Genomic DNA, 13,187 nt, shown 5'->3' with positions numbered 1-13,187 from the left:
ACAAAAGTTAAAATAAAGTTTACAAAGGGGAAGAAAGAAAATATGTAAAATAGTTGATGAAGCCTTGTACTGGTGGTTGGCGGGGTTTGTAGGGGCCGTGTTGTTAACGCTTCAGTGGATGCGTAGATTTGCAATATCTGTCACCTGTCTCAAAATGTCAGGTGACAGATATTGCAAATCTACAACCAGCATGGCAAATCACCTGAAAACTGTTAGAAACAGCTTAGCCATTTTGCAAATAAAATATTCTTTTTTTCTAGCTATTATGGCTAGTGTTACCACAACCCGCATGCTGAAAAAATGACAAAGGGTCAATTTTTTAGGTGCAACGACTGAAAACTTATGACTGACTATTTCCTGGTGCTTTTTTAAAATGATTTTTTCCTTTGAATCAGAAACACAAGCTAAGAGCACGTGTTCAGTTGAGCACTCTGGGGAAAAAGAAAATAAAGAAGAGAGGAGTACTGAGGTGGAGAGAGAAAGAAAAAGAAGCAGGTGATAAAGGTGCGGAGGAGAGGAGAGGATTAAAGAGATTAAATCTAAGATTGGTTTTACAATCTGAACCTCAAAAACAGGGAGCTGGAAAGTGGGGAAATGAGAAAACTGAAGAGACAATTTGAGCAGAAAAAAAAGGAATACAACAAGATAAAGTACTGTGGACAAATATAACATTAACCCTTTGAAACCTGGATCAGCATCAAGGGACAAACATGGGAAACAAGGCAATGAGCAACTTTGCAAGAAATGTTCCCCAAATTGTAAGAAAGTAGTAGATTTAGAATATTTTATATTTTAAAGGATTCTATTTTTTTTATTTTGAGACAGAATTATTATAAGTTTTTTAAAGCACTTCTCTCTGGTCTTTTCCTTGTTTTCTGTTTTGCTTTGGGATTATTTTCTTTTTTTTTCTTTATTTTCTTTACAAATTTTTCCTTTTTTTAATTTTTGGGTCATTTCTTGTTAATGTGCTCAATTTCTTCCCATGTTTTTGACAGGATTCAGAGCAATTTGCTCAGGCTTTGAAGGATTAATCAGTGGAGCACCACCTTTGCACATCTCTTTGTGTGTGTGTGTGTGTGTGTGTGTGTGTGTGTGTGTGTGTGTGTGTGTGTGTGTTTAATCCACCTACCTTGACACTGGAATCCCTGCTTGCCAAACCCCCTGTAAAGAGAACATACACAAAAAAACAGGTTGAACAGTGTATAGGCACAGATGTGCACACACACACACACACACACACTACTACTACTACTCTCTCTCTCTCTCTCTCTCTCTCTCTCTCTCTCTCTCTCTCTCACACACACACACACACACACACACACACACACACACACACACACACACACACACACACACACAAACACACACACAGAACTTGGAAAAGGATTTCTGAAACCTTCTCTCTCTCTGCCTCAAGACATTTGCGTCAAAGCAAATGTCAAACACTGTCTGCCACTTGTGTGCAGTACTAAAGCTTTCCATCCAAAAAGAACACAATGAAGTCTGCAGGCGGCGAGGACATTCGATCATTGCTTGTACAGTATAGTGCATGCACTGAGGTCAACCTGGGTCTGGAAACTCGCTCACAATTCAGTTAGGCAGGGCTGCAGCTGCCCCAGGCCATAATGGTCAACCACACCTACTCAATGATATGAGGAAGATTGCCTGCAGGTGCACGTATGCGCGCACACACACACACACACACACACACACACACACACATTTAGCCCTGCTCATTTTCATATGGTGGCTACAAATAGATAATCTCTAGGGTTGTGAAATCACTCAGTGCACATATTGTTCCTATCATTATGCTTTCTCATTATGCATATTGACCCAGATAGACAGATAGATAGACAGATAGATAGAGAGAGAGATAGAGAGAGGTAGAGAGAGACAGAAAGATGTTTGATAATCTAAACAGGTCAAGCAATTACACCGGGTGCACAATGTTCCTCTATTTAAGGGGTATTTACAACCAGTGAGACCATCCCTTTAGATTCCTATGATCGCACACACAGTCTTCTAGGTCAAATCATTTAGCCATTCACAAATTAAAAAGCCCATCACAGGAGTTAAATAATGGCCGTTTTGGGAGTAGTGCACAGCGCAAGATAATAAGCGGGACAAATTAGGCCAACCTAGAGCCGGAAACTCATTTAATAACCCAAGCGGAGTAACTGTCTCGTAAGCCCTGGTGGGTTGCATGGTGACATGTCTGCACAGGTGATTTTGAGAAGAAAATAATGAGAGAAGGAGGAGGAGGAGGAGGACGAGGAAGGCTGAAGTTGTGTCAGCACTTATGTCACGGTTTGACCCCATGTGTTACCACTCTTCCTGCTGGCTGCAATTCACTGCTTTTTTTTAAGTTCATTGCTGCTCAGCCTCCCAGTTCCTCTGCCTACTTAATACCATCAAACAAGGAACGGTCTGCAGCGATTCCTTTCTTATCATTGCAGCCCACATATCTCTCCGTCTTCCCTGCTGCCCTACCTTTCAAATATAGCATCAACAAGTGCAAGAATAAGATGAAATCAATGTTTATTTTGAGGAGCAACCAGTGCAGACCTCCCACTTTCTTTATTCCTCCTGTAACTTAATGATGTAATACTATCAAATTCCACAGCCATTTTGTGTTTTTCATAACAATGGGCCTCATCTCTTCTTTTCTTTGGACTTCTATCATGAACTTGTCCTGTCATTTTCTCCCTTATTTATGTTCCATATCTTGGTGCACGCACTAATGGCTAAACTTAAATATCTATTTTTAAATCAGTTTATTCTTGCCATTTTTTAAATTTCTCGACATTATTCTTAAACAGCAGCATAAAAAAGCATCAACCTAATTAACACTATCCCCCTCCATCAAAAACCGTCCCCGCTGCTCACCAGATGAAGTCGGTGCAGTGGCTGCAGAAGGTGGGCTGCTTGAAGAAGCGCGCGATGAATTTGTGGTCCTTCACCTCGTGCACGTTCTTCTGGCGGAGGGCTCCCTGGCGCGCGAAGCCCCGCATGGGCTCGCGGGGTCCGTCCTCCCCGTCGCTGTTGGCCGCGGCCGAGTCTGCCATTCTCCGACTATCTGTGCAACTGTCTTTATTTTGACTTTAAGCGAACCGACGCAAGTTGTTGGAGGCTGAAAGCGGCTCTGCGGGTTGCAAAAGTCGCTCACGCGCGTTGTTCCGATTAGAGGAGTTTAAAAAAACTAGTTTGTTTGAGGGTTCTTGTGATCTCGTCCTTTTGCAGTTAATAGACGAGCTGCGCTGCTCTCACTCCGCTTCCTCCTTTTCTTCTGAGCTCACAGAGAGCCGGTGACTACCAGAGAGAGAGAGAGAGAGAGAGAGAGAGAGGAGAGAGGGAGAGAGAGAGGAGAGAGAGAGGAGAGAGGGAGAGAGAGAGGAGAGAGAGAGGAGAGAGAGGAGAGAGAGGAGAGAGGAGAGAGGGAGAGAGAGGAGAGAGGGAGAGAGAGAGGAGAGAGAGGAGAGAGGGAGAGAGAGAGAGAGAGAGAGAGGAGAGGGAGGGAGAGAGAGAGAGAGAGAGAGGAGAGAGAGGGGAGAGAGAGAGTGAAAGAGAGAGCAGAGAGAGAGATTTAACTTCCTCTCTTTTCTTTGACATTTAAGTGTTATTTGGAGAGTCTGAACTGTAAAAGCTCATTTACCTCTCTGTGGCCTGACACTTTCTACCTAAAAGTGCAGTTTAATTAGTTGGTTAAATGTGACTTTAAAATACCAAGCATTGCAAAGCTGAATTGGTGTTTTGTCTGTCAAATATTCAAACAAAATATGTTTCTAAAATAATATCATCTTAGCTTTTCAGTGTCCTTTGTCATACTAAAGGTAATGCTAAAATTTAAAGTGTTAAGCTGAAGATCATCTGCGTTGGTGGACAGCTGTTTTTTGTTTATGAGGTGAGTTTATGTTGCCTGAGAGTGGGCGATAAAGGTTGGTTGAAATCTTCTATCGCCGTAGCCTTGCACAGTGGTTCTCAAACAGGGGTCCGGGGACCCCCAGGGGTTCTTAGGAGAATTATGCTGCCTTCACATGTAATCAGGCAGACAGCGACGGCAAACTGGATATAATTTTTCTGGGCAAGAGCAGGACGGTAAAATAGGTGAGGCCAGCAGAGAACACCAGCAACAGTAACGGCAGATATTACCGCACCGAAGTTAAAACATTTCAACTTTTTGCCGTCCTCTACGACAGAATTTACAAAAAGAACCTTATTTTGGGTGGAGGCTTTCAATAAGCCAACTCAGTTTTTTGCCTCTCCTGCATTGTACGCTTTATTTTGGCCACAAGTGTTTTAAGTGTGCAAAAATAAAAGTATTAAACCAGATGTTGCATAGCTCCCTCACACGAGGAGAAAACATGGGCTATCTGGACAATTACCGGACAACACTAGAATAAGTAACTAATGTGAAATGATTGTATTTCATTCATTTTTTTTCCCATTCTTTGTCAAAAATACTACATCACCATCACAACAAATCTTTTCAGATGGATTCCCCTGAGGCACAATACTATCAAATAGGGACCTATGACCTAAGGTGTATTATTTCAGGGGTCCTTGACATGAAAAAGCTTGAGAACCACTCCATACTGTTATTCTGATGGGCTGTACATTGGGGCAAAGGAAATTTCCTAAAAAAAAAAATCTTTGTAATGGATTAAATGATGAGACTGCTGTGGGATAATCCTGATAAATCAATACACTTCCTCAAATTGTAACCTCCCATAAATTAAAGGATAGGTTCACATTTTTTATCACAAGTCTACAAAACAACACAGACATGTCTATGTTCACTGAAATGGTCATTATCCCCATCAGGCTCGAGCCAGGCGGTATAATGCTTGAGGTTGTGTGTGTGCGTCTTTCAGTCTGCAACTAATCTCAAAAACGACAGGACCGATCAGCCTGATGGTTTTTTTGCACATTCATGACTGAATGCTCAAGGACCTCAAATGGCTGCAGTGATGTTACAATTGTTACAAAAACATGTTTTATTGATCGTTTTATACCTGCATTGACTGCTGACTCCTCACTCCTCTTAAGTGGCCGATGGCGATCTGCAGGCGAAAGCACAGAGCAAAAGGCATTTCAGGCAATCAACTAGGCTGGAAAAAAGGTACATGCCACATTTTGGCCTTTGTCATGGCTCAAAAAGTGTTTTCTAGCTGATAGTTGTTCCAGTTCACCACTGACTGCAAAGAAATCCTCCCCTAATGCTACTTTCATGTGATATGTGATATCTGAAGACCTCCTTAGGGAGGTCAGCCTTTTCCATTAAAGGCTCTAAAATGTGGAACACACTACCAACCGAAATAAAACGCAAGATATTAAGATTTTTAACAAAAGTGTTGAAGGTTGGCTTAAGCAAAATCGGAGATGTGAGCATTTTTAACTATTTAATAATGTCTTTTAGTTGAGTGTGGTAAGTGTATGTAACATTGGTATTTTTGTTTTTTATACTCTAACTGTATGTTGTAATTCTATGTAATGTTGACATAAATGTTTACATTTTTATTGTCTTTTTACCATAACCATTATTGTATGGATGTTTTGTATGTAACCTTGATATTTTTTGCCCTTTTTCTTTACAAAAAGCCCAACTAGGGACAGGAGTTTGAAACTACAAATAGCGACAATCTCTATATATGAAACATCAGTAACTACAGTTTGTTGGTGGACACCATATATCACCATATACACAGTCCTGTCTGTGCTAAAATGCACTCCACCGTTCATTTATTCTGCAAAATAAGTGACGTTTCAAGGCAAAACACACTTCCTCAGACTTTTTTGAATCTCTTTATGTCCAGTAGAATAACACAACTCAAGTTTAAATATCTCAAACTGGTTTCTTGTCCACTTTAATATACTCAAAATGCCTACACAGTCACCAGTTCATAATCTAATGGAGCGCCTTTAGGCGTGGTGGATCAGGTGATTTGCATCATGAATGTGCAGCCAACAAATCTCCAGCAACAGCATGATACTATCACGTCAACAACATGGACCAAAATCTCTGAGGGATTTTCCAAGCACTAGACAAATAACTACGGCAGTTCTGAGGACAAAAGCAGGTCCAACCCTGTACTAGCAAGATGAACCAAATAAAGTGGCCACTGAGTTGACGCTACCTTCAGCTGGATCCTGTGAGTTCATGTTTTCCGCACAAAAGTCGAGAACTGGTTGGCATTCAGATGGCAAAAGTCGTGACAAGTACCAGGTCAGATTTTTTCTGTGTGAACTTTGCCTTGTCTCAGACCTCCAAACACAGCTGCGTTACACAGCTCCATCTGCAGATGGTGTCAAGGACCTCAGTCTGAAACCACAGTTAAAATGTGTTTGAAATGTCCATTTTTTGCTCTAACGTCTCGTCTTTACATGTAGAACGATGTGTTCCACTTTGAGATTCACATTTATCTGGAGCAAGTTATGCAAACGCTGTTATATGAAGCAGCAGAATAAACGCCATCTCTTAAATCAGCACTACAGCCAACAGTAAACACAAAGAATGACATTCAATATTTGAAATTCAAGTGCTCGTTTCCAAAAAGAGATATCTCTCATTTGGGGAAGGGAAAATAGACGCAGACTCTCTAAGTCTGAGTGCTGGCATTGAAAGCAAGCACAGTTGCTGAGTTCTGACTCATCTTAAGACTTTTGCTTTCAAAGGGATTTTGGAGGATCATCATCTGCGATTGTTGGATGAATTTCATGTCACAAAGTTTTCCCAAGATGCATTTAAGGTATTAAATTATATGACTTCCTGAGTCATTTGATCTGTGAATATGATGCTTCATAGAAAGAGCCAAGAAACCTATTTAGCCACCTGCATCTCTCATTATAGTAAATGCAGAGAGAGGAATGTGAGAGGTGTGATGACAGTCATGCAGGGACAAGGAGTGTGAAGCAGGACATCGCTGCTGTGGCGATGATCCTTCATATACATACAGCAAACGTTAAAAACAAGATGTACATGCAACTGATACAGTAATAATATTGATGTTCCACCTGTTTTAAGGCCACAGAATCTCATTTCAGTACAGTGACAACCATAGTCCCAACTGGTACATGCTCCACACACACACACACACACACACACACACACACACACACAACATGGCAGTCAGCTGGCAGTGAATGACCTAGATGAGATTGATTTAGCTGCAGGACATATAACAGTGTGTGCAGTTTTGCTCATCAATACAAGGTTTACTGTAGATGTAGCTTCCAGCTCAGATCTCAGTTTTTAACCTCTCTGGTCCACATTACCTCGCTTATTCATTCCACATTAAAGACACACATACACTCTTACATAATCGTCTGTCTCGACGTCTGCGAGGCGATAAGATCGTCTTAGTTTACAATGGTACCAGGCATCAAGAGACGGTGACGTAAGCGTACCTGACTGGGCCTGTGTGTATGTATAGACTGTGACACAGTGACCCATCATTTCGCACCATAAGCCGCTGATCTCTTTCAATTTCATCAATATACAGGATGTGATGTAACTGTTCCCCCGGGCTATTGAACTAGGGCGAGCATCTATGCCGGCAAGCCAGCTTGGATGTCCGACAAGATGTGGATGGCAGCAGGTATTTCACTGGTTTTATCATTAACAAAATCTCATCAAATTACTTTTAAAGATGTATATTTTTAAAATTTCTTTTAATCGGACTTGTGCATCACAAATCTCCCCTGATGAATTGCTACCAATAAATCTCAGTTATTCAGGACTCAACAGTAAGAATTGCAGCTGATGATGAAAGTAGGCAGGGAGTGAGTCATCTCGCTTGCTTTTCATCTCTGTTTAGAGTTACGTATACGCGCCATTGATCAGGCGCTCGAAAGAAAATGGCAGACAAAGACAATTTTTTTGAGCTGAAGTGCAAACAAGCATTTCAATCACCCTAGGAGCAAGAGTTTAGTTTCATAGCATTAAGGATATCAAGGAAACTCCAGTTTCCAAATGAGACAGTTAGCCAGACATTTGAGCATTTTTTTAAGTTTCTTAAAAATGTTGGAGAGCTATAACAAGAGCCGACAGCATCTCGCCTGCATGGCAGCAAAAGCATCCTGCAGACTGTGAGGTTTTTGCAATCTTATAAGTTTAGTGTAAGCTACACTATTCAGTGACATCACCTACTAAATCACAGGCTACGACATACATCCTTCAACGTCAATATGCAAGAAAAACATTGTCGGTGTGCATCATCCATCTAAGCCATCAAATTGAGCCCTCGCTATAATGGCATGTATGTGTCTAAAAAGTCTGAAGAGGAGGAGGAGAATTAACTTTACAGTATTTTTTTGTAAGGTTGCTATAGGAAAACATCCTGAAATAAAAACAGTTATCCTGAAGGAAATCTACAAGGATTTTAGATTGTTCATTTTCCGGGTTAAATGTTTTCAATTTTGTGGTATTTAAAACAAAATTGGCTATTCTTCCAATTTATTTCTAACAACAGTGTGTTGGTTTATGCATCACCATCTTGCTACACATAATAAACTCCTGTCTGAATGTATATTTTAGATATTAAACATTAAATATTCTTGTTGTTAATGGAAAAATGTTAATAGTTTTTCTACTTGCTGCCACTAAAACATTTTTACAACTGTAATATTAATGCTAAATATTAGAGTTTTTCTGAGAATGTGTCTGAAACTCACCATTGTGTGTGGACCTGCAGTGATGTTACAGTGAGTCCGTGGGAGAGGAGCTACTGAGGAGGCTAATGAAGCGGCCTGCTGCATGTTAGCCACCGATAGCATTATCTGCAACATCTGTGCTTTGCTTGCTATTAAAATCCAAAAAATGGGTGACAAAAACCAACTTTACCAACACCATTAGCCTTAATTGACCATTCTGCAAGCTGTAAAATGGTTACTTAAGACTGTGAATTATATTTTTAGCTTCACTGTCACTCCCATTTATCCTATAACTTAAAAATACCTTTCTTCAACATTTAACTCAGTGCTGCAGAAGCACCATCATAAAATGACCAGTTACACCTGTGTCTGATGTATCCAAACGCCTGCCAGGAGAGACGTGTAGGCCCCATGGATGTATTAGGCCCCTCTGCCTCCGTGGCTGTTTCCTGGTGCTTGTTGAGAAGCATTCTGGGAAATGTAGGAAAACAGTTACAAAAAAAGCGTGACAATCTTGAAAATAAATGAGGATTGTTAAAGTTGTTTTTTTTTTATTTATATTCCATTAACTACAGCCTGATTAGTATGGAAACCCTTATCTACCAATGTAATGAAGAAATAGATATTCATTGTGGTGAGAAAGTTTCTCAAAATAATGACTTAGTATCACAAAACAGTGTGAAACTTTATCCAAAAAAGTTATCATTTTATGACAAATATTGACTTTCAAAGAATTTCAAAGTAATGACTTGGTATTTCAAGATAATAAGAAAGTTTAGCAAAACATTGACTTACTGTTATATTGCAAAATACAGAGATTAACCATAAGTTTGAGAAAGTTCATCATTATTATTATTTTGAAAAAGCCTCTTGTTATTTTGAGACCTTATGTTAAATAATTTGAGAATTTTCTCCTAATTTTGAGTTGGGGTGTAGAAACATACCAATACTGACGATAATTAAAATTTTTTAAAAATTAAATTTTTATATTGTATTAATAATACACATGCGATAATATTGTGTAAATAATCTAGCGCCTCTTGAAATCTTTCGCTTTGTCTTCCTGCCCCAATGCCATCAGGTTCCCTTTTCACTATGCTTTAATTGTAATTGATCTTTTGGTACATTTTTGTGCAGTTATAGTGACAGACTTTTTTTCCCTGTCCTGCACTCATATTTTGAATGTAACTCATTTGCCAAAAAAGAGACAAAATGTATAAAGAAAATAAAATAAGAAAATAAAAATAAATAAATAAATTGAATTGGAAGGATAGCTTTTTTCCCCAAAAAAGTCTTAAAATATTGCACCAATGTGTATAATTATCACAAACTGTATTGAACACAATAATTGTATAGTAAAAATCAAATATCATGCAAGCTTTTGTTTTGAGATTCTAAGCCATTTCTTTCTGAGAAAGGTAATCATCATTTTGAGATACTAAGTCATTTTTAGAGAATTTCTCATTATTACAACTTACAGGATCTTCTATTTTTTTTATCACACTGACAGAAATGTTCTTCAATAGTTGATCATGTCAACTGAATGCAGCACAGTGCAGGTGTTTTTCTGTTTTTCTTTAACTTTCTATCTCTTGCTTCCTGTTTTTTTCTTGGTTCCTTTCTTTCTGTCATGCATCCAGTCCTCCAAAAGACTCCCCTGTCTCTGTCTCTTTCTCTCTCTGCTATATTCTGTCTCTGTGTTCCACCATTACCTCCTCATTTTCTGTCTCAATGCTCCATCTTCCGCCTCTGTCTCTCTCCAAGCATATTTCCTCTCCAATCCCATGGTCCTTTTTTTGTCATCATTTTCCTCCACAAAGGGAGGGAGTCGTTATATAAACCTGTTGTTTCCTCCGTCATCCAGCGACTACAGAACAGAGCCTGCTCTGACGCACAAATAGTCACATAAGTGCAGACCCTCATAGGTGCATTGTTATATAGAGTTTTGATTGCTTGTCTTGACTCAGTTCTTTGATTATTTTTTTTTTACCTTCAAATGATGCACAAAGCTTTTTCTCCCTGCATCTCTTTCTTGTTAAAAAATAACGGAAATGTACACAAACTCACAAACACGGCCAGCCATTATCACAAGTACGCCACTTTAAAGCTATAACCCTTACATACACACTTAAACACATTTTATCTACCTACTCCCACACACTCTTTGTGTCCTATACAAGCTGGTCTGTAGAGGGATATATTGCATAGCCCACACACACACACACACACACACACACACACACACACAAACATGCACACACAGGTGCAGTATGTTTAGCCAAAGGTAGGTTATGTGGCAAACCCACACATACGAGCACAATTACTACACTTATGTAACTTTTGTGTGTCTCTAATGACTCTGGTCCTTCCTGCCTCGCTCTCTCTCACTCTCTCCTCTGTCTGTTTCCCTCTCTGCGCCCCTCAACCCCCCGTCTCTGTCATTTTAAGGGTTGTTGAATACAGCTCAAACATCATTGATCTGAAACCGCAGAAAGCTCATTCTGCTGCTTTCACACGACATTTGCATATCTGCACTTCTCTCTCTCTCTTTCTTTCCTGCTCTCTCTTTGGCTGTGTGCAGGAGTGTGTGCTTGTGTGTGCTATTTTGTGTTTATTGTACATAACATGTTTGAGGCTGTGTGATTGTCTCTGCATGTGTGTTGTGTTTGACACCTCGAGCAGCACAGGGGTGGATAGTGTGTGTTCCAGTAAACAGTGATATATGTAAAAATGTTAAAGGCAGAGTTGTAATGGACCATTTGCAGTTTGTGTGTGCTTCTGTGGGGTAATGGCAAGTTTTAGACATTTACAGACAATACAGACAATAGCTACATCAGGGACTGGTGTATTGTCCTTGGATGCTTAAATGATAATATTTTGGAAAACTCTATATAGCAATTAATAAATGGTGAACATAAAAAGGCTTGAACATTCTTTCTGCAATGAATGTCAGCAGAAAGCTGCAGTCACTTGAACGCGCTTCCAGTTATATTCAATTGAGGGTTTGTGCCAGCCCCATAGACTGTATATAAAGATGGAAAGAGTTGCTGCCCTCTTTCAGTGGTGACATAATTTGGAGCCAGAGTCTGCGCAGTAGCAATCTCATATTAAGTTCCCACCCACATACCTGTCTGACTAACTGCAAGCAGCACCACTGATCACATTCTTGCCAGGTTGCCTTTCTCCCCATGTTTTCAAGAGGAATCAAGCCAATTTGCTCATCTGAATGCAGCACAAGAAAACTGATGACGATCCTGGTTTTGAAGGGTTAAACACTGTACTGTATGGTATTTTGCCCCATAAGACAATTTATCGTGTGTTTTCAAAGTGAAAAATCACAATGAGGACAAAATTTTCATAGAATACCTCAATAAGTTTTATCAATATGCTAACCCTCCTTTTCATATAGACTCATTCATAATTTCACATTTGGTGGCGTGGTTTCAGAGAGGCAGCTGTGGTTCTTTACAACACCCCAGTTTAGAGTCATTGGCAAAGATTGACATCTTCGTTACATATGAGGTCAAAGAAATTATGTTTTCTCCCTCAGAGCAGCACAAACAGGTCAGCTCTGGATCTGTGATCCAGACTAAAATCGCGTACTATTTTTGTCAAACAAGGTACAACATGAGGGCAGGTCATAAGCACACACACACACACACACGCACACACAGAGGTACACACATCCAAACATAAATGCATGCACACATTTAAGGATCAACACCACATACAGCGTTTGTATTAAGTTTAGCCACTCCGGCATACAGAATATAAAATGACTTTCAATGAATGTGTAACACCATAACTCTTGGATAGAAAGTGTTAATGCTGGACTGTTTGATTAAAGTGCAAAAGGCAGCTTCATTTTCAGCCAATCTAAAGTAAAACTAAATTAATATTTGTAGCAAAATTGAGTTTAAAAACAGCTAACATCATATGTGCAGCAGTCTATTACAGAATGACGGCTGGAAATGAAAGTTAAGCACATTTGGCTCGTTGTTTAAGTCATGAGTCATCAAGAGACCTTTGCTTACATAACAGTCGTCTTTATGAGGGTACAATCCATCTGTCTGATGATGATGAATCTTAGGTGGGTCATTTTTTTTCTTCTCCAGACTGGACGTACAGCTTTTATAAATAAAACCTTTAAATATTGCTAAAGACACTCTACACATGACAGATGGGTGAGTCACTGTACAGCTTTATTTTAATTTGTTCCCATTTCAGGTAAATCTGTCTAAGAAGACTGTATTGTTAGGTCATCTTGTGTGGCTTTTAAAAGCTACATATAGAGGGCTTTTTATCTGCTGTCAGAGTAGCGAGCAAAATGTCCTCAAACTGTCTCAAGGACTATGTTGGTCCTTTAAGAACCTTGGGAATTATTGTTATACATTACAGTTTTTTAAAGCCAGTGGGGTTACAGAATGAATGTTTTATAATATTGCACAGTGCTCCTTCTTGCTTCCTTTCTTTGTGCTCTAAAGTAAACCATTTTAAAAATTATCTTAGACTTTTGTTCACAAAAACAATTAAAA

General features: G+C 39.5%; 1 protein-coding gene across 2 annotated transcripts in view; it reads right to left on the bottom strand.

Annotated features, from left to right (window-relative positions):
* The window catches only part of prkcbb (protein kinase C, beta b), a 134,000-nt gene extending 124,949 nt beyond the window's left edge, over positions 1 to 9,051 (bottom strand). Inside the window, exons 1-4 of one of the 2 annotated variants that reach the window (XM_042505737.2) lie at positions 8,674 to 9,051; positions 5,016 to 5,063; positions 2,890 to 3,312; positions 1,130 to 1,161 (exon numbers count right to left, since the gene is read on the bottom strand). In XM_042505737.2, coding sequence (XP_042361671.1) covers positions 1,130 to 1,161; positions 2,890 to 3,068 — 211 coding nt within the window. In that variant the 5' untranslated portion in view covers positions 3,069 to 3,312; positions 5,016 to 5,063; positions 8,674 to 9,051. The remainder of the gene's footprint in view (positions 1 to 1,129; positions 1,162 to 2,889; positions 3,313 to 5,015; positions 5,064 to 8,673) is intronic. The other variant, XM_042505736.2, reaches the window with a different exon arrangement.
* Positions 9,052 to 13,187: the final 4,136 nt, after the last annotated feature.

This window comes from Plectropomus leopardus, chromosome 18 (genome assembly GCF_026936395.1).
Source record: "Plectropomus leopardus strain MGB_pleo_1.0 chromosome 18, ASM2693639v1, whole genome shotgun sequence".
NCBI lineage: Eukaryota > Metazoa > Chordata > Actinopteri > Perciformes > Serranidae > Plectropomus > Plectropomus leopardus.
This window is presented reverse-complemented; position numbering and strand designations above follow the sequence as displayed.